Consider the following 19806-nt stretch of genomic DNA (forward strand, 5'->3'; position numbering starts at 1 on the left):
TTTTATTTGATTCGTCTGGTAAATTTGCAATGACTTAATCAGTTGTGTAGGACTTGCATAAAATTCAGTGGCTAGATGTCGACCCTAAATAATATGGGAAGTAAACCTGTTATAAGTTGCTTTTTCTTTTCTTAAGCGTGAAGTTTAATGAAAGTTTGTATAAATATGAAATAAATACAAAATAAGTGTAATTTTAATTGAAATAAGCCAACATGGCCCAGGGACGCATGCCTTTCACGTGTAAAGGTTTATAATCCGTGCAAGCACCAATAATTAATTATGTGTTCCAAATTCTGACACACGTATAATATTCGACAGGAACGATATTCCTCTAGGAATGGGGCATATACTTACGACCTTTTAAAAAAACAAGATATAAACAAATATTATGATATTCCATTAAAATAACAAAGTCAATTTATTGGTGTATTATTTTAATTGTAACTGAAACCTTTGGTACAAAAAAGTAGAAAATTAAAAATAATTCATCAATTATTACATTATATGAAAACGAGATAATATTACATAATAATATAAAACGTTAAAAATAACAACAAAATGCATTAACAATAATTATTATTATAACAAAACATATCTTAAACTATATTGAAACAGAATACAAGCAAAAAATTAGCGACTAACAAATTTATAATAAATTGTAGCCGCACATTGTACATTTATTGTAAGGCTTTTTTTTTAATCAATACCTGATGTTTTATTGACTGTAAACTGTCATTTATAGCGGAATACCACTGACATGGTCATCACGAAATCTCCGAAACTATAAGTACGACTTACATGAAATTTGTCAAAAATCTCGTTGAAAAAATTAAACATCGAGGTTGGGGGAAATAGGAACTTAGTATGATATTTTCCGCACGAAGCCGAGACGGACAACTCGTACAATATATACTTAAAAAAATAATGTAATCCAATTCTGGTCAAGACCAGAGTTACGACAGTCACGAGTTACGAGTATTATAATACTGAGCGTTTAGGGATTAGCGGTTGGACGAGATAAATAAATCGATGAAATGAAATACGATGTGCGACAACGGTAATTAAGGTACTGGTTTAATTATAAGTATTTATTTAATATAATTCTTTCTATGTTTTATGTATTACATAATATAACATGATACGAATACGCTTGCAATTTGATTTGTCATATTATTGCTCTCGTAACAATATTTAAAAACCATAAGTGTTATACTTAACAAAAAGAATTTTAAACTTAAATAAAATATATATATATACAAATTATTAAAAGTCATAATAAAATAAATTATAATTAAAATAAAACGGTTGGATCTTTAATATTTTTACAAATTGACATAACAACGTTTTCACCTAACTAATCCTAGGTTTTACTAATTACATTTTGATAAAACTATGATATGTTATCTATTCGAGTTATATGAATTTACATTGCACTATTTAATGGGATTGCACGGTACTGTATGTACAAGGTTCAGAAAAAACTATAAAAATAACCCGAAAAATAAGTTTACCTTTACAAAAACATAACTTATTATTTCATAAAGGAAGACGAGCTATAGGTGTGAATAAAATTATACTTAGTATTTTTTCCTAAGAACGTAAAGTATTCTAAGATATTAATTTACAAAAATCTTTTTTTTTTTTTTAATTTCTTAAAGACTTATAGTATCTGTTATTATTTACATTATAAAATGATTAGGTTATAAAATTGATATTTTCAATATGATTTGTATAAACTATAAGTACATTTTTTTTGTACTTATTTTTGAGTAATATCCCAAAACTAGATCTTCGCTTCTCAGCCTTAAAATTTTTCAAGACCCATTCAGTCCTCGATTTTAACCATTAGGCCTCATTATGTCGAACGACATTATAAATTGAATCTTATAATGATGTATGACATTTAAAAAAAATCCGAATGTCGCGATTATCCGTATTTCACATCATAAATCACAGCACCTTCAAGTACCTGTTTATATAACCTAAAATCATTTAAAAACGGTATTGCACTTGTACACAATATTGAAAAATAATTCACCATTTAAATTGTTCCTTTTACAGGCGACGCGTCGGTCGGCTGCACGTATCAGGATCTTTGTCACAAGATTCGATTTTTAAATTTACGGTTTAATTTAACACATGAATACTAAGTTTAAAAAGATTCCACTTAACAATGATGCACTTATTATAAACATTTAGACCGAGTCCGATTCAATTTAAAAAATGACATAATTGTTGAAGAGTCTGTAACATTGAAATCACTGACAAAACACTTTGAAATCACCAGCACTATATTTTTATATGCTGTCAGGTGTACTGTCTCTTTCAGTGGACGTTGAAGGCTGCTCCCATAGCGGGTAGGGCCGCGCCGGGAGCGCCACCGGCCTTCATATAACGTGCTGGGGCGGTTCTTCGTCGCTCTTCATGAGGACGTAGGCGACAGGGCGTTTGACGTCTGGCGGAGGGGAGGGGGAACGTCGTGGTGGACACCCGCAGGGAGAGAGTGCGCTGCTGTATAGCGCTGAACTGTATAAAGCACCTCCGTATAGGGCCTGCGAATACAAAATTGTTCTTTAAATTTATTATCCAATTACGATAAACTATTAAGTATATTTGTATATACTGCCAAGATTTTTTATGATTTTATATTCGTCATTAAGATAACATTGTATGTTACAAAATATATATCTAATCATCGAATCGCTATTGTTTGTACTGTAATTGAAACCACAATCCGTAAAATCCTTTTCATTTCATTTACAAGCTTCTAATTTTTCGTTATAATCTTTCTCTAAATATTTGAAAACCTTTTTGGTGTTAGGTACGTATATTTTTTTAGGGGAAGTTCGAAACATACCTGTAAGTGTGCAAGTTCAGCAGCCAGCTTCCCATCGTCGGAGGGGATCTTCGCGAACGGATAGAACGGGTACGGTATTGGGGGAAAAAGTGCTCGTCCCAGGTCCGACTTGTCCGGTAGCAGATGGTGCGGTAATGACAACTGCGGCATCGGCTGCGGCATCGAAGGCGCCACCAGCCGAGGAACCGGTGCCATGAGACCGGAGATATTGAAGCCGAATTTTGGTTCCTTTTTAACGAGTGCCTTTGGTTTTCGCCTCGGTCTGTATTTATAGTCAGGGTGCTCTTTCATATGCAGGGCTCTGATGAAAAAAAAAAATTGTCAATATAAATATCGATACCATTATATAATACTAATAGAGTTATATTTTTTTTTTTTATTAATATAATAAATTAGATCTAGTGGTTAATGGATCAAAACGTGGTTTACTTTTTTTTACATTATATTTTTTAATTATTTTTAATTTTAGATATAACATAAATCTATAGCGATATGAAAGCCTGATATTCAGCAAACAGCGTTCAAAAACCTCAGCATACGAACTATCATCCGCCCTTGGTCCATTCGAATAATTACAATCGACTCGCTGACAATCGCGATTCTATCACAAAGCTCGCATAATCGGACGCTGTGTCGACTGTTTCGCGTAACTAAACGTCGCAACGTGCCATCATTACGACGAAATTTAAACTTTAATACAAAAATATAGAGTTCAATATCGCTCGTGTTGCTATTCGACATAGTAATGGGTATGGAATAACAGTCGATTGTGACGGGGACAATGCAATAATCCACGTATTGTTGAATTGACATTGTTGTTTTAAGGGTGGCGGGCGTTCGCGACAATTGTACGCTTTATTGCATAAATAATAATGTTATTCTGCCCAGTGGAGTTTCATTGTGGCGTTTTGTTGCTAAACTTATAGCTTTGAATGCGATTATAAAGTTACTATTGAATAAAAAATTGGTGCGAAGTTTTAACTGTACACGATGACTAAGAAACGGATTTCTTATCAGAAACTGTTGTGATTTTGATTGAAGCGTATTTGTCTACATTATTGTATAAGTATGTTATGTATTTAATGTTCTGTGTCATCTTATTTCCTGCAATATCCTTATTTTATATGTACTTTTATATATTTTAAGATTCTAATCGATCAATCGTATAATAATTATGTAATATTATTTAAAAATATTAATAAAAAATAAATTGAGCAACAATTAAAGTCAACCACCCTTGTAACTTATACTTAATACATCATAACTTTTTTTGATAGATATTAAAAAAATATTCTGGAAAACGAATTGTTTTGTTTGTAACAAAATTGCTGGACTGTGAGGAGACGATTATCACGTCGGTGCGAGCACCGTTAAACATGAAACATCTGATAATCTAGCAACTATATCTATAAATAATTAAAATAAATATATATATATCTATAGGATAAGTTAGCGTGAACTCGAAACAAATCTAAATATACTTTATTTAACTATCTTATTAGTACTTTGCAATCGTTAATGTATTCAACCGACGTTGAGACTCGGTAGTTACTTTATTTCCAATGTCAACTATATTATATACAAATACCTTTATATATCTTGTTTAGAATCCAATGAAACCGATCTTCATGTTTTTTTATAACACATAACTTACATAACTGTATTTTTACATGCAAACCTCTGTCTCAAGGAGAATGAATTGGCTTTGATATAACAATGTCTTTTGAAATGAAATATTTGCGTTGATGTATTTCGAGATAATTAGTGAGCCAGTGCAATGAGACTCAAGTACATATAATACATAAGCCTGAGGTTGGCAGCGCATCATACATAGTGTAAAACAAAGTCGCCGCCAGTCGTCTCCACGCTTAGATCTTTTAAACTACACAATTTATTTTAAATCAAATCAAATCAATTTTATTCAAAATTCACAATGAAGCGTTTTTGAATCGTCAATATTTAAATACTACCGTATCGGAAAGCAGCCTCCAGCGAGAAGAAACGGCAAGAAACTCGCATAGTTGCTCTTTACAAATGAACAGATTTACCTACAATGTTATTTTTTACATTCATTCATTCGGTTTTCATCAATAAACAGATTGATTTAAGAGTTATATGTATAATACACGTACAATATAGTTGAGAAAAGTCGAGAATTTGAAGTTTCCAAGTTTGAAAGTATTTATTTTTCTAGTTATTCTTATTCGTAAATTAACTAGATTTTATCTTTACAATTTCTTCATATTAAATAAACACGCCACCAGTAATCTCTTAGTGTGTAAGATTTACGCATATATTAAACAATATAAACGTCCACACAAACTACTTATATAAAATATGTAGGTACATAACAATTATTATGCGGTTTCCAGTGTTTATTTATTCATAAGGAATGATCGCTACTGAAAATATTATCATTATTATATTCATTCACAAAATCCCATAAGTATATCAATAATCACAAAAAAAAACGTTTTAGAAAATAACAAAAAAAGTCGGGGTCGTCGACCGTCCACTATCAATTCCTTCATTACTGTTTACTAAATAAACACGATAACGAAAACAGAATATCACAAGAAAAAAAAACTATCTTGTTATCGGACGTTTTTTTGGCGTATATTCGACTGACTTAATCGACTTCGGTAAACATCGATACATCGATACGATTCTCGATATGAAAAGACGCTTTATATTTGTATTATTTTTTTGATATTGAGTGTCTTTACATATTGGTTTTTATTAGAGGTCGGATTTTGAGGTGAATAATGTTTGGTTACTGTTTAAAGGCGAATGGACTATGTGTTAGTATTGTGTTCAATGTATCCGGTCTGTTTTATCATTTTATAAAAGACGTAGTATTTTTTTATATATTTTGAATGTTCTTGTTCTTTATTCGAATTATATTGTCGAAATTCTATACAGATACCACTTTTTTTCTATTTTTAAACTTAAAATATATTATTTTATAATATAAAATGAACATTTCTATCTCTATAAATGGCTCTAAGGTTTGGGCTCACACAGTATTTATGTAGGGTTTTGTTTTATCCGTATACATATTTTTTATGCAAAAAAGCAAATTATTCACAAAAATTATAAAGAAAGGTCACACTACACCAGGTATTAATTTAAACAATAAGCTATCATAATCCTATAATTTTTCATTAAATTAATTCCAGCGTGATCCGCGTCACACGTGGACTGTACCAGAAATGTATAAAATAGAAATAAAAGTTTTTGGTATTTGTTAAATATAAATGTTGTTGTTTTCTATAAATATACTTTTTTATGACATTTGACAACACCGGAGGAATAATACTGCACACGAATATAACCCCGTCTCTGATGAATATTGTTCTAACAATTATGCGTGATTACGTCATCATTCGTTTATTTGTTACCAGCGTAGTTTTGGATTTAAAGAGAAAATTTTTATAACAGGCTGTTGACTGACGCCTCTTACATTCATGGACAATGCCCTTGCTGGTTCGATTCTCGTCGCCATTTCGAATGTTGAGGCACTAAATACTGATGGTATACAAAAATCTCAGGTTAGTCAAGCTTTTTGTATACTAAAAACGCATGTTTTTGGTTTTTTATTTATTCTTATTACGCTAAAATAAAACTACGATGAAAAACCAAACAATAAATGTTATGAAATAACCTAAATAAAGTTCAGTTATTTTGGAATAACAAATATTCATATCAAAACATTCAAATGCTCGCCTGAGAACGTTACAAAAGATTACATTTAGTCATTTGTTCGGTCACAAATTTCGTAGATAAAACGAAGACCGTTGTTTGTGATGGTATTTTATCGAACGATCAAATAAATGATAAAAAATAAGTATAAATGTAAATACGGACGCGCCTTAGCGTATTGTATGAGTATTGACCGATAGCGGAGGACAAACAGTGCGGTCGAAATTAAGTTCTGGACGCCCCCAGCTACTATGTGGGTAGACCAGTGACACGTACATACACACGAGTGTCACTCGAGAAAATGTCTCACTCGGAATATACCTATTATTTTTTCACTACACTTTCCCGCAACTTGCGTATAAATCATTTTCATCCTATTCAATTTATGGAGTACCTACATTTTTTTCATATTTTGGGACGTATGTTTAGGTATGAGTTTATAATGTTTAAAAAACTATTTTGTTTTAAATATAAGTTACAACTAACCACAAAAATCGATTGGAAATAAATACGTAATAAGTAATAATATCGATTTTCAGTTTTGATTTCATTATCATTATTCTTTAGATTATTTAAAAAAAAAATCCGAACCGCACGTTGAAATTAGGCAAGGTATTCAATACCGATATAGCTATGCAATATATATTTTTTCAACTAAACATATATAGTTGCCATATCCGATATAAATGGATCAGTTTCTATGTACTTTTTTTTACCAATATACATGTATATTTTATAACATTTTCCGAATTTAAATTCAATTGCAGACGCTTTGATAACATTTTACATGTACACATTGGTTATGTCTAAACAACACTTCTCAAATTGTAAAACTGACGATCAAATAGGTAGTATTTGATACCTATTGATATTTTCTAAGGAAAATAATAAACAATACTACGTGCATTATCTTTGATAACATATTTTAAAAAATGAAATTCAATTTATTCCTTATTAAAGAAGGCTCATAAAAGCACCTTTGTATCGTCATGTTACAGTAGCTTTACTGCAAGATAATATATGAGACTATTTTTATAACATTACTGCAATCGCAATCAGTTCAATTAATTCGTATGATATTTATATATATATAAAGTAGCCTATGTCCTTCATTGGAGTTCAAGTTTGCTTCATACAAAATTTTGTCAAATTCGGTTCATTGGTTTGGTACTTAAAGAGCGACAGACAGAGTTACTTTCCCATTTATAATATTATGTATAGATATAGTATTATGTATAGATTATAAGATTAACAAATTAAATTAATGAATTATTCTATTTATAAATTATTTCTAAATTTCAAAAACATATGTCATCAATAAGATTATGTAATATATATCAATCGGTTACATAAGGTATATAGGTGTACTATGAAATAATTGTAACTGAAATAACACAAAACACTAAATCAAGTATTATTTTTTTTATAATACATCTTTCTACATATATTTATTAAATAATGTATTTTAAAGTAAAATATGTCGCTTTAACGTAAAAACAAATGACAGTTGCAATAGCACCAGAACCACTTAAACCATTTCAACGTATTCTAAGGTCAAAACAAACGGCATCCGACCGCGTATATCCGTTATACGTATCTTTTACAAAGAGCTAGACTGAAGGCATAAGCTTGTTTTTATAGCTCTGGCGCGCCCCGATAACGCTTCACCCCAACAATGCAAGATATTATTACAATAAGACCAGATAATTGTCTTCGGGTCTTTTTGAATTGATTTGTTATCATAGAGGATTTAGTTTGGGTGCAATTAGACACAATTATTTACACATCGTTGTGTATAATTGTTATTACTTGTATAATGTGTTCGACTGAAAGTATGTCTTTATAAGTATGTGATATAGTGTGATAAAATAATTCATGAAATATTTTTTTAATCTAAAAGTGTTTATAAGTAATCGATGAAGAAGTTGATGTCGTAGCTTTAAAATTGAACAGTTTGTATTCTTGCCTAGAAATAAAAACATGAAGGCATATCATAACATGTGGTGGGAAAAGTCACCAAAGGTTATCAATTATCATATACTATATAACACCATTTGGATATAATTATGATTATTTGGAAAAAAAAGTATAACTATTTCATATGTATTGATATTACATAAAAATTAAAAAGAATATGTTATTTATTGTGATAAGAATTATAATATGATATAATATGAATAAAAATATGAAAGCTTTTTTAAATATATCATAGTTTATTATTTGTTATCTGTAAAAGGTATGTATATGCTGTCGTTGGGTTATCTAATTAAACCTTTTTTGTAATTTTTTTTTTATCTGTTATGTTTGAATTCAGTTGTATAACTGAATACTTTTTGAGATATAATTTAATATTAGCATATTAAATTATATCTCAAAAAGTATCTAGCGTATTAACATACTATATAGCCATTGTCCATCCCTTAGTGTAGTATCCCTTTCATATTTGAGAAAACTTGCCTCATTATTATATTAAAATAATTATACTGTTACTGTAATAACTAGTAAAATTAACATATTAAAAAATTTATAAATGTATTTAAATATTTTTAACCATTAAAAGTAGCTATAATAGTTCCGTAAAGAATATACATACAAACATTTAAATGTTCATTAAGACAAATTTATGACATAACATTTTTGTTGATTTTCGACTTAAAACAAATGTAATAGAAACTATTAGTTATATATAAATATAGGTGTTTGCAGTTCTAAAAGGAAATCTATATTAATATCATAAAGAGGTTAAAATTGTTTCAAATTAAAAAAAAAGTCGCTGGTACATTATTCCTGAACACTATATGGTATATATTATAAAATAAATTGCATTTATATGTATTCTTTTTCTTTATTTATAAAATTCAAACGTGCGAACCCAGTCACGCTAGTACAATAAAATATCGTAGTACTTATTTGTGCGTAACCGTAATATCAAACGTTGTGCGTAAATATATTTTTGTTTTAATACAAACAGTGTTTGTCCCTATAGACTACTCGTCAGACAGGTTGGACCTGTCAATACTGTAGATCCTAAGGACCTGGCTTTAAATGGTTTAAATTACTTGGCCTAGCCTATCAATATATTAAAATCTTATTTCTAAAAAAAACATTTACAAGGCATGTTACTCAACACGCGATTATATGAATGATAAAACAGCGACTTAGTATTTGGTCTCTCACAACAAGGCAGGATAAAATGTATTATATATATTTTTAATCGATTGACATATGAACTCTTTAATTAAAATGCTAAAGAATGTTTCCGGTTAAATCTATTTTCCGAAGTTCCGAACATTTAAATCAATACTATACATGACCATTTTTCAAGTGCAACTTGAAGTTGGTTAGATGGCAATGTTTACAGTTCGTTGCCTCGGAAAGTATGTAAAACTGGTGGTAAAGACTGACTGCACCTGCGTTTTCGCACATACGCCTGAACTATATAATATTTCCTTGTACGCTTGGCTATATTAGTTTATCTTAAGAAAAGCCGCCGCGATCGAAATTGGTCAGGAGAACATATCATATCATTAGTGGATAGGAAGAAACACTAAAGCGATTCAAGGTTTTTCTTTAAACTTCATTTACTGAATATAAGGCCACAGCTCTTAGATTCATACCCAGGAAAAAAAAAATTCTCAGTAACAAGCCGGAGTATGGAAGTTGGAAGTAGTGTACGCTCACGTGCCTCAGAAAGCACGTAAAGCCGTTGGTCTGTCTTATTTCTTTCTTATTGTTTAGTTATTTGGTTAACTCTACCTAGTCTGGTCGGATTTGGCGTCCCATCGGATTATAAGAATGAGGAAATAGAGTCGGCCTTAAGATTTGCCGCCTTGGCATAAATCGTTTAGGATGAAATCATACTATTATTTGCATATACAAATATTTACTGACACTATAATTGCTACACGACACTTAGTATAATTTTAGTATAATTTCCATTGGCGACATACTAGATAACATTATTTTGTGACCGTCCACTTGGAAGTTTACCTACGCTTTAAGTATTATTTATTTCAATATTTATTACAACGTTTGACTAATTCATTTATTTATCAATATTAATCATAATGACAACTGTTGTTTATACTTATATTACTGAAATCAATATAAATACGTAATTATTTTTAAAGAAACTTCATATTAAAAATAAGGAACAATAATGTTTTTTTATAAAGATTAAATAAAGTCTGCTACATTGTCAACTAAAATTAATTTTATATCCGCTAAAATTGCATTTTTTAATCCACAGATGAATGTATCTTCTTCAGTTGTGAAACGACAGTCCCACATTTAAAACTAACGTAATTGTATAAAAGTAAATAAAAATAATTTAATGTTTCTCTATAAATATTTCTTTAACGGATATTAATTTTAAACATAAATTTAAGCCGAAGTAAGGAAAAAATGATTGTATTATAGAATAATAGCGGAAAAGCGGCTTCGCGCACGTGGAAATCAATTTGTGTAGAAAATGCTTCATGAATTTGTACATCCCTTTATCACCAACATTACCTATTCATAGAGTGAATAAAGTAGATGGTCGCTTCTCTATCGGTGGTCAAAGTAATTACAAATAGTAGTAATATTTTTTAAGGGAGCAGAAACTACGGAAATGCGTTATTAAAGTGTACATTTCTATACAATACTTGCGCTCTTGTCCATATTCCTGTGAACCCCCTGACAATACATAAAATCGAATTCCCAATTTAAAAACAAACTTAATAACATATAGGTTGTATTTACTTTGTTTTTTCGTTTTTATTCTGAGGAAATATCTGTAGTTACTTTATTTATTGAAATGGAATCTCGGAAAATGGATTGTATATACAAATATAAAAATTTTAATGATATGGTAAAACTACCTATAGTGTAATAAAGTATATCTTAACAATAATGTCGGTTACTTTATTTTTCGCTAGATCAGCCGTTGGGCTTGTATATAAGACGAGAAAAAATACAATGAACATTTGACGGTGACAATATATACGTAAGCAACGTTTTGTTTAATAATATTTTTTTTTTCGAGTAACTGTTTGCACATTTGGTATAGTTAGATTAATTGATAAGCAAATAGTGTGTATAGATTATTTCCAACTTAAAATAAAGTCACTTAATTTTAATATGAAAGAAATAAATTGATTTTACAGAAGAGTACTTTACGCTTATTGCTATCATATTTAGTTTCTCAATAGTTTACGCGATGTGATGTGTTTAAGAATATTTTCACCCGAACGTCTAGTATAAATATTACGCTTGATTAAAGATGTATTTCGTATTTGGGTAATAGCTACTGAAATTCTTGCCGGTTCTTCTCGCTAGAGTTTATATTACAACCCGGTGATTGCCTTACAATGATTTTAATTTTATAAATGCTTACTTAAAATTATTTGTATGAGCTTGTTTGAATGAGATAATATTTGGATTTAGATTGTTTAGTATTTTCTTATTTGTCCATAATTACATTACATAATTTGATTAAAGGAAATCCTTTGCTTGTCTAATAGTTTTTGATAGTATTGATAGAAAGTCATAATAAAATTTATATCGTTATATAATTATAATATAAAGTTTTAAAAGTAATATTCTAAGAATAAATAATAAGTACATGTAACAGGATTTCATTGAGAAAATTTAAGTTTGTTGAATGTTTATAAATCGGAAACAAGATGGATAAAAAACTTGATACAATAAAGTTGCATAAAATTGAATTGAAAATATTTCGACACGATATATAAATGGCGAGTCACAATGCTAATTCCGTATTTTATTTACGGACAGAATCATGTACTAGTTTTAGACGGTTTTTCCGGTATAGTTTTTTATGGTACACCTATCGAGTAGATATATGTGTGTAGTTTTATATATTTGAACCTCTCGGAATTCCATGTTTCTAATGAGGCACTTTCATACAAACTTTCATCTCCAATTCCACCCTTTTTTTGATGAATTTTCAGATTTTTTTCAGATATTGTAAACAAAATATCAACATGTCTCTTGTTTCCCTTTTCATTATTCCACATCAAGATTATTTAATATTTCTGACAAGACTTGTACAATGTTCTAGGTGCTATTGCGAGTTCATCTCGTTACTGATGCCTTTTTTGCAAGGCACCTGAATATAATTTATTTTAATTCAACAGATACATGTGTATGTTCTTATAAATATATCTATATATTGTTCGGCCAATCATATAGTTAGCTTCTTCTTTTATACGTACAGACAAAAACAAGTTAGAGATAAGTGTGTTAACATCCGTCCTTGTATTTGCCTGTTTATTTAATCCGTCTTATTCTTCCAGCATCCCAAATATCAAAACATTCAAACAGTTTTTGTCTCACGCTGATATCTAGCAGGTGCTCGTATTGTCGACTTTGTGATAAGAAATTAAAAATGTTTATAAAATAACACGATAAAATAGTTTGCTTAGAGACCTACGTGGATTGTTTAATTATAAAATTAGATGTGTTTCATTTTTGTTGTTTCAAGGAGACTCTGGATAAACAATAGGTATTTATTTTCGTGTGAAGGTTATATTTAATTAAACAGAGGCACCAAAATATTAGCATTATCGACGGAGTCATTGAGCTTGAAATTTAAAATTCTATGTTTTGTTTGCACGCATATGACATTATTAAAGATGTGATAATCAAGGATTCAACCAGTTTATAATATTTTGTATAATACGATGTTAGGTTCTGTTAGGCTAGTTTTTTTCCCTTAGCTTTTCGAGCGTTCGATTTTTAAACATTACTAATTTCATAAGAACGCTTGCCCTTTTCACATTCGTTTGTGGTCCGACCAGCGAGTTTATCTCCTTCACTCAGAGAAGGCAAGTTTTCTACGTGTTCTTTAATACAGTCGTAACAAAAATTCGTAGTATACACAGGAGATCCAGGAGATTTCTTATTAAACGGTTTTTACGTAAACCGTATTGATGGTCCAGCAGGATATCGTTGATTTCAACGATGGAAAAAACATGATTCTTGAGATGGAGATAACTCTTCTTGTAATTGTCATTCTTAACTCAACCCTATCAAATACATTTGATGTCTTGAAAAAAACCGAATAGGGTTTTGTTTTTTTTCAATAGGCTTACTCCAAATACGCGTGACATGTACCAGAAGATCTCCCGTTGAACAATTTTGACGATCATGGTAAAAATATTGGTTTTTGGATATGCAAAGAGCTCGTGTTTTAATAAACGGGCCGTGCTCTTGCAGAGTATGGAGGTTGCAATTGCCGATATCTATCGTTGGTCGATACAACCTTTTTGAAAATGTTCTTTTTTGCATCGTCCAATCATATTTCTTTCATTCACGTCTAATATTACAGATTTATTGATGTTTTCGAGAACCTCGCTTCAAATGTTGATATTATTACAATCTGTTCTTATCCTACTCTAAAACTTGTATGTATTTATTATTCATTCTCAACACTCCATACATCTAACTAAATATTCTCATCTCAATTGAATTCATTTGCGTTTTATCCTTTATCTGAATGGTGTAAAATTTGGTAACGTTTTGGTAACTCCCCTCGTATCTCCTAGTGTGTCACTGTTAACATGAAAGGTTAACAGTGGCACGCTGTTTCGATACGTGTAACCTTTAAATGTTATTATTATTTGCGATATCATCTTGTAATACTTCGTGATCATGAAGACGAAAACTGCGACGAGTTTTGAGTATGTTATTGTAGAAAAAAATCTTCTTATGGTTTATAAAAATGCTTCTTTAGTTGCAGAAACATTTTGAGATTGTAATTCTCGAGGAATTGGAGATAAAATATCTCGATATATCAAACCTTTGCGCAACTATTAACTCAATCGATTGAAACATAGTATCTACACTTAATGTGAAGTCCCCTTTATAGCATAATGCTAAGTGTATTTTGTTTTTAGTAAATATTGATTTGGAAAAATTAAAAGATATATTACAAAAAATAATCTTGATCCTTTTCATTATATAAATCTTTATTTTAATATAACAATACAATAGACACAGATATTACTTATTTATATAATATGTAATATGCAAAGAATATTAAATTATTTTAACGGTCCGTGTGTGCGTTTCAATAAAACACGAGATAATTGTGTCTTATGTGACAATAATCTGTTTATCAATAAAAAATGTGTATTTATACTTTATTGGTTCTAGGCTATTACTCTAGGTCTGAACAATTAAAAATTATCGAGTTTATCTCTCAAGAAAATTTCAGTAGCAGCTCGGAGCAAGGAAATAATTATCAGTCTTTATAATATGTATATTTTATTTGCTTTTGTCACACTCCTGTGTCAAACAGTATAGTTTTTTTTTTATGGCATTGGTTGGCGGACGAGCATATGGGCCACCTGATGGTAAGTGGTCACCACCGCCCATAGACAAAGGCGCCGTAAGAAATATTAACCATTCCTTACATCACCTATGCGCCACCAACCTTGGGACCTAAGATGTAATGTCCCTTGTGCCTGTGATTACACTGGCTCACTCATCCTTCCAACCGCAACACAACAATACAGAGTACTGTTATTTGGCGGTAGAATATCTGATGAGTGGGTGGTACCTACCCAGACGGGCTCGCACAAAGCCCTACCACCAAGTATGTACCGGACGTATAGAACACTTGTATTTTCGTGCAGATTTGCACTATCATGTTCTACGTCATTGCCCAGTTTTCCTGGACAATGGTCTCCGAGGCCGAAAGTGTTCTAATAATAAGAAAATCATAATGAAAATATTTACTCGATAAGTTTTTGACTAAGGTCTTCAGATTGGGGTTTATTAAGATTATTGTTTAATTTCATCATATTCGGATGTGTTTTTATATCAGAAACATTTTATATATCATTATTTGTATACATTATTACTGTTATAATACCATTACTATTTTAAATTCGATAATTTTATAGAAATTAGCCGTGGTTACCTGAATCTCGTATGTCAATACGATACACGCTATAGGTTATTTTTACATACATACATATACAAATGGATAATTCTATAGATTTTTTTAAATATTATTATCGAAAATAATTTATAACCATAAACTGAAACATTTTTTCAACTCAAATGGTTTATATTTCTTTAACTTTATGTAGTATTATATTCCTAAGTCCGTAACGTCTATCACAATTAAAAACCAAAAGTAAAAGAATAAATTACTTCACAACACAAGCTATTGTTAGTGTTGCTGCTTGTAAATAAAAACAGGCGGTCACGTTAATAATAAAGAAAATCCAAATATTTAAAAAGTTACGCCCAACGGAACGGACGATACAAAAAGAAAAGAACGCAATCTGTTACAAAAATCAATAGTTATGAATTATGAAAGTATTTCATTTCATTAACAAATGTTATGTTCCCTTTTTGTGAAGAATCATCAATAATTTATGTAAAAATAAAAATAAACTCAACAATATATAATGTCGCCACCATAAAAAAAAAATGTTATTATTGAAGTTTCGTTGCGAAATATACAAATATTTTCACACTAGATTCTTATACGGAATTGAAGCAGGACCTTCAGATAAGATCAGCGTTATCTCATCATTTAACATCTTAAAATATTTAATTTCATCAAGCACTATTTTATTTCGATAAGCATTCATTTTCTCATAAGATCATCAACAATAAGACGGTGCTATTGGTTATTTTTAAAGTTACCAACATCAAAAAAATAAATACAAACTGTTTTAAGAAAGCATAGAATACGATGTTAATAAAGAAGTGAAAATAATTAAACACCATTTTGCAACAAGATCGGCTTAAATTGTCGTGTTATTAAATTAATTAATATATTTCTACACACATGTGTGTGTGATGATGTGATGAATATATTTTTATATTTACTCTGAGTAATCTTTTCTGGTAATAGTTCTAGTAATATATATTCTTTTAAATATGTATTTTAAACACCACGTGACTAGTACTAATAATATTAGTTAGACATATTCATATAAGAATTTACCATATTTAATGTCACTGCACACAAAATCATTTTTTTATTTCATTGTATCTTAATAATAATGAATCACACACGAATAAAAGAATTTAAATCGAAGTAATTACTCATATTACTTAATCTTTAGTTTTTTTTTTAAGTTTCTTTAGGTTTTAGTTAAATTCGATATATCGTTAAATAATTATGTTTTATTTACAAAAGATATTAATTTACTTTACCCTAATTTGCAGATATAATTTTAATACTTACTTTACAGAGAAAAAGCAGTTACCTAATATAAAAAATACTTCATGTTTTTTGTTATTATTAACTTTTTAAATAAGTAAGAACTTACCGTAACCTCTTTGCTTCATCAATGAACGGCCTCTTCTCCATCTCAGTAAGGAGCTTCCACTCCGCACCGAGCCTTTTTGAAATTTCTGAATTGTGCATTTTAGGATTATCTTGTGCCATTTTTCGCCTCTGACCTCTCGACCATACCATGAACGCGTTCATTGGCCTCTTTATGTGGTCTGACGGTTGCTTTCCGAGTGACATTTTTATTTTTGGTAAATTTAAATTTGAAATGCAATTTACAATTAAAATTTAGTCCGCAATGTCACTTAGCATTTTTATAATAGGTTTTTATTAAAATAATTTTTACTTCTACAATTTAACAACACTAAAGATTTTTATTATTTTTTATTTTACTTAGCTATTAAATACGAGTGAAATTCTTAGACGATTGAAATCGTGTTTAATTCCCGCGCGCCCGTGAAAAGCTCCCGAAAGCTCAATGCGGCGCTTTTCTTGACAGTGTCATGTTTAACGCTTAGACCTGACCGGTTTCCCCCTCAGCGATTCCCCCCCTCAGAAACGGCAGCCAATCAGAGCGCGCCGTGGGCGGCCGCTGGTTTCAGATTGGCTGAGGCGCTGTACGTCTCGCGGGCCGCAACAGGTGATCGTGTGTTCTTGTTAGCATGTTTATTAGCGAGATTAAATTCCTTTTTTAAACCGCAACCTTGGTTTGAAAAAGAAGCGTGCTCCGGTAATTGGATGGATTCGATTTGTAATGCGAGGTGTGTGCGAATTGGAAAACTGTCTTATAAAGTATACTGCACACGTGTGGAGATTGTAGTTAGTAAAGGCGAGTACACATTATTAAAATGTCTGAAAATGATAGTAATAAAAAAAGTTGAAAAATAGTAACAATATTAATTATCGTATGTTTTTAGTTTTTATTTGTGTTTTGATATTTTTTTTTACAAGCAGTGAAAATAAAAATAATAAAAAAAACAAATCTATTAGTCTGGATCTAAAAAAGGACACATTTTTTTGGGTTGCTTAACTGAAAAAACTGCTAAAACAATTTATATATGTACATAAAACTTAGCGTTTCCGATAAGACTTTAGTGCATGTGCATGGCAGACGTCTGCCAGCTGTTTTGCTTGTTTTCAATAAATAACTACAATATTTTTACATATTACAATAATATTTTTGTAACTTACTGTATTGTATTTCTAGAAGTTTCTTAAGTTGATGTTTCTAAAAACTGAGATTAATAATAATCTTGAAAAATACAATTCACGTACATGACAATGTTCTTGTCATGTACGTTCTATTCTTTGTATGACCACAGTTAGACAGTGATTTTTTTTTAAATATATGATGTTATATACATTTATCAGTAATTGTCATCATAATTCTAAGATGAAATTCGATTTTTTTTCTACTCAAATTCAATTCATTTTTTTATATTTTTATATAATTAAAACATACACAGGTCATTGTCACATTGACACACTTGCACGGTTTCTGTATGCGACGTTTGAGTCTGGAATATTAGTAAATAAAACCATTATATTTACCATAATACCATTATTATTCCCGTGCCAAGCGTGTCCGTTTAACATACTGAAATTTAAAAAAAACATTACATCTATAATAAATAAGGTCTAGTTTTTCAAGAAAATAAACTAAGGTTAGTTTTATCAAAATTTTACCAATAATTATCAAGTTCTCATATAAGCGGATGAAAGTTATATACATTTATCTCATTTAGTACCAACCTATAGTACCTACCAGGCAAATGGGGCCCTGTTGGTAAATGGTCACCATCACCCGTAGACAATGGCGCTGTAAGAAATATTAACCATTCCTTACATTGCCAATCACCAAACTTGGGAACTAAGATATCCCTTGTATAACTAAAATAATTTCATTTTACTACACAGGCGTACTCGCCATTTAAACCGGACCACAACAATATTAACTATTTACATTTGACGGTAAAATGTGTTAATACCCAGACAGGCCTGCATACAGCTCTATCACTAAGTAAGTACTCTTCTTTATCGATTTCGACAACGAAGACAATTCTTCCATAGTTCTCTACGCAGTAACGTACTCTCTATACTGAAATCTTTATAAATGCTTTCCGAAATTCCGTTCATAAACCTTTGGACTACTAATAAAAAATGCAATAACTGTTTACTAGACTGACCCAAGGTTCGAGTCATTAAAAAAAATATATTTAGAAACTAAGCCTTATTTATTATAGATGTAATGTTTTTATTAAAAGCTTTTATTTAACTTGCAATGTATGTATAAATGTATGTGCGGGAGGAATCTTGCTTATCAATTTTGAAGCAGATATCTTTAACCGATTTGGCTGAAATTTTGTATACATATAATGTTTGGATGACAATACACGATAAGCTGCTTGACTTCATTATAAGTCCAATATGATGGAACATCCGAGATGGCAGAATCAAATGATAGGGCTCGATGTATGAATAGACTCAGAAACCTAGACAGTCATAACTAAAAAGTAAAAAATAAATTCAAAGTAACAATATTATTATTATAAACAAAAAAAATAGCAAAACCGTCTACAGTTTTGCTACAAATTGAAATGGGACCAAAGGACACACATCCAAACAAAAGAAAATCGGCTTATGAATAAAGATGTTCTGTGATTACAAACATGAAAATGATATACAACCTTTTTTAAAATTGGGCAAAACATACTTGTGTAATTTATTCGTTTTTGATTGTCTAATATGATTATGATAGCGGATATGTTTATAGATTATCATTGTTATACATCACCATCAGTATTAAAGTAAAAGATTTAGTCATATGTCACGATAGTCGACCTCAATTCAATACAAAAATAAAGAATTTAATTTGTACTCAATTCTAATCATATGGTTTATCTTATTAATTATTATTTATTAATAATAGTTTAAAAAATGTATTGTATTTCTTATTTTTAATTATTATGCTTATGTTTAATTCATA

At 30.1% G+C, this 19806-nt stretch overlaps 1 protein-coding gene across 1 annotated transcript; it reads right to left on the reverse strand.

Moving 5' to 3' along the window:
• Positions 1-1798: 1798 nt before the first annotated feature.
• LOC125077007 (transcription factor Sox-14-like) lies at positions 1799-17060 on the reverse strand. The gene is made up of 3 exons (XM_047688778.1): positions 16858-17060; positions 2858-3158; positions 1799-2552 (listed from the first exon to the last, which is right to left on the reverse strand). Exons 1-3 carry the CDS (start codon positions 17058-17060, stop codon positions 2388-2390), a joined length of 669 nt encoding a protein of 222 aa, XP_047544734.1. The 3' UTR covers positions 1799-2387.
• Positions 17061-19806: the final 2746 nt, after the last annotated feature.

The sequence above is a fragment of the Vanessa atalanta genome, chromosome 3, assembly GCF_905147765.1.
Source record: "Vanessa atalanta chromosome 3, ilVanAtal1.2, whole genome shotgun sequence".
Classification (NCBI taxonomy): Eukaryota; Metazoa; Arthropoda; class Insecta; order Lepidoptera; family Nymphalidae; genus Vanessa; species Vanessa atalanta.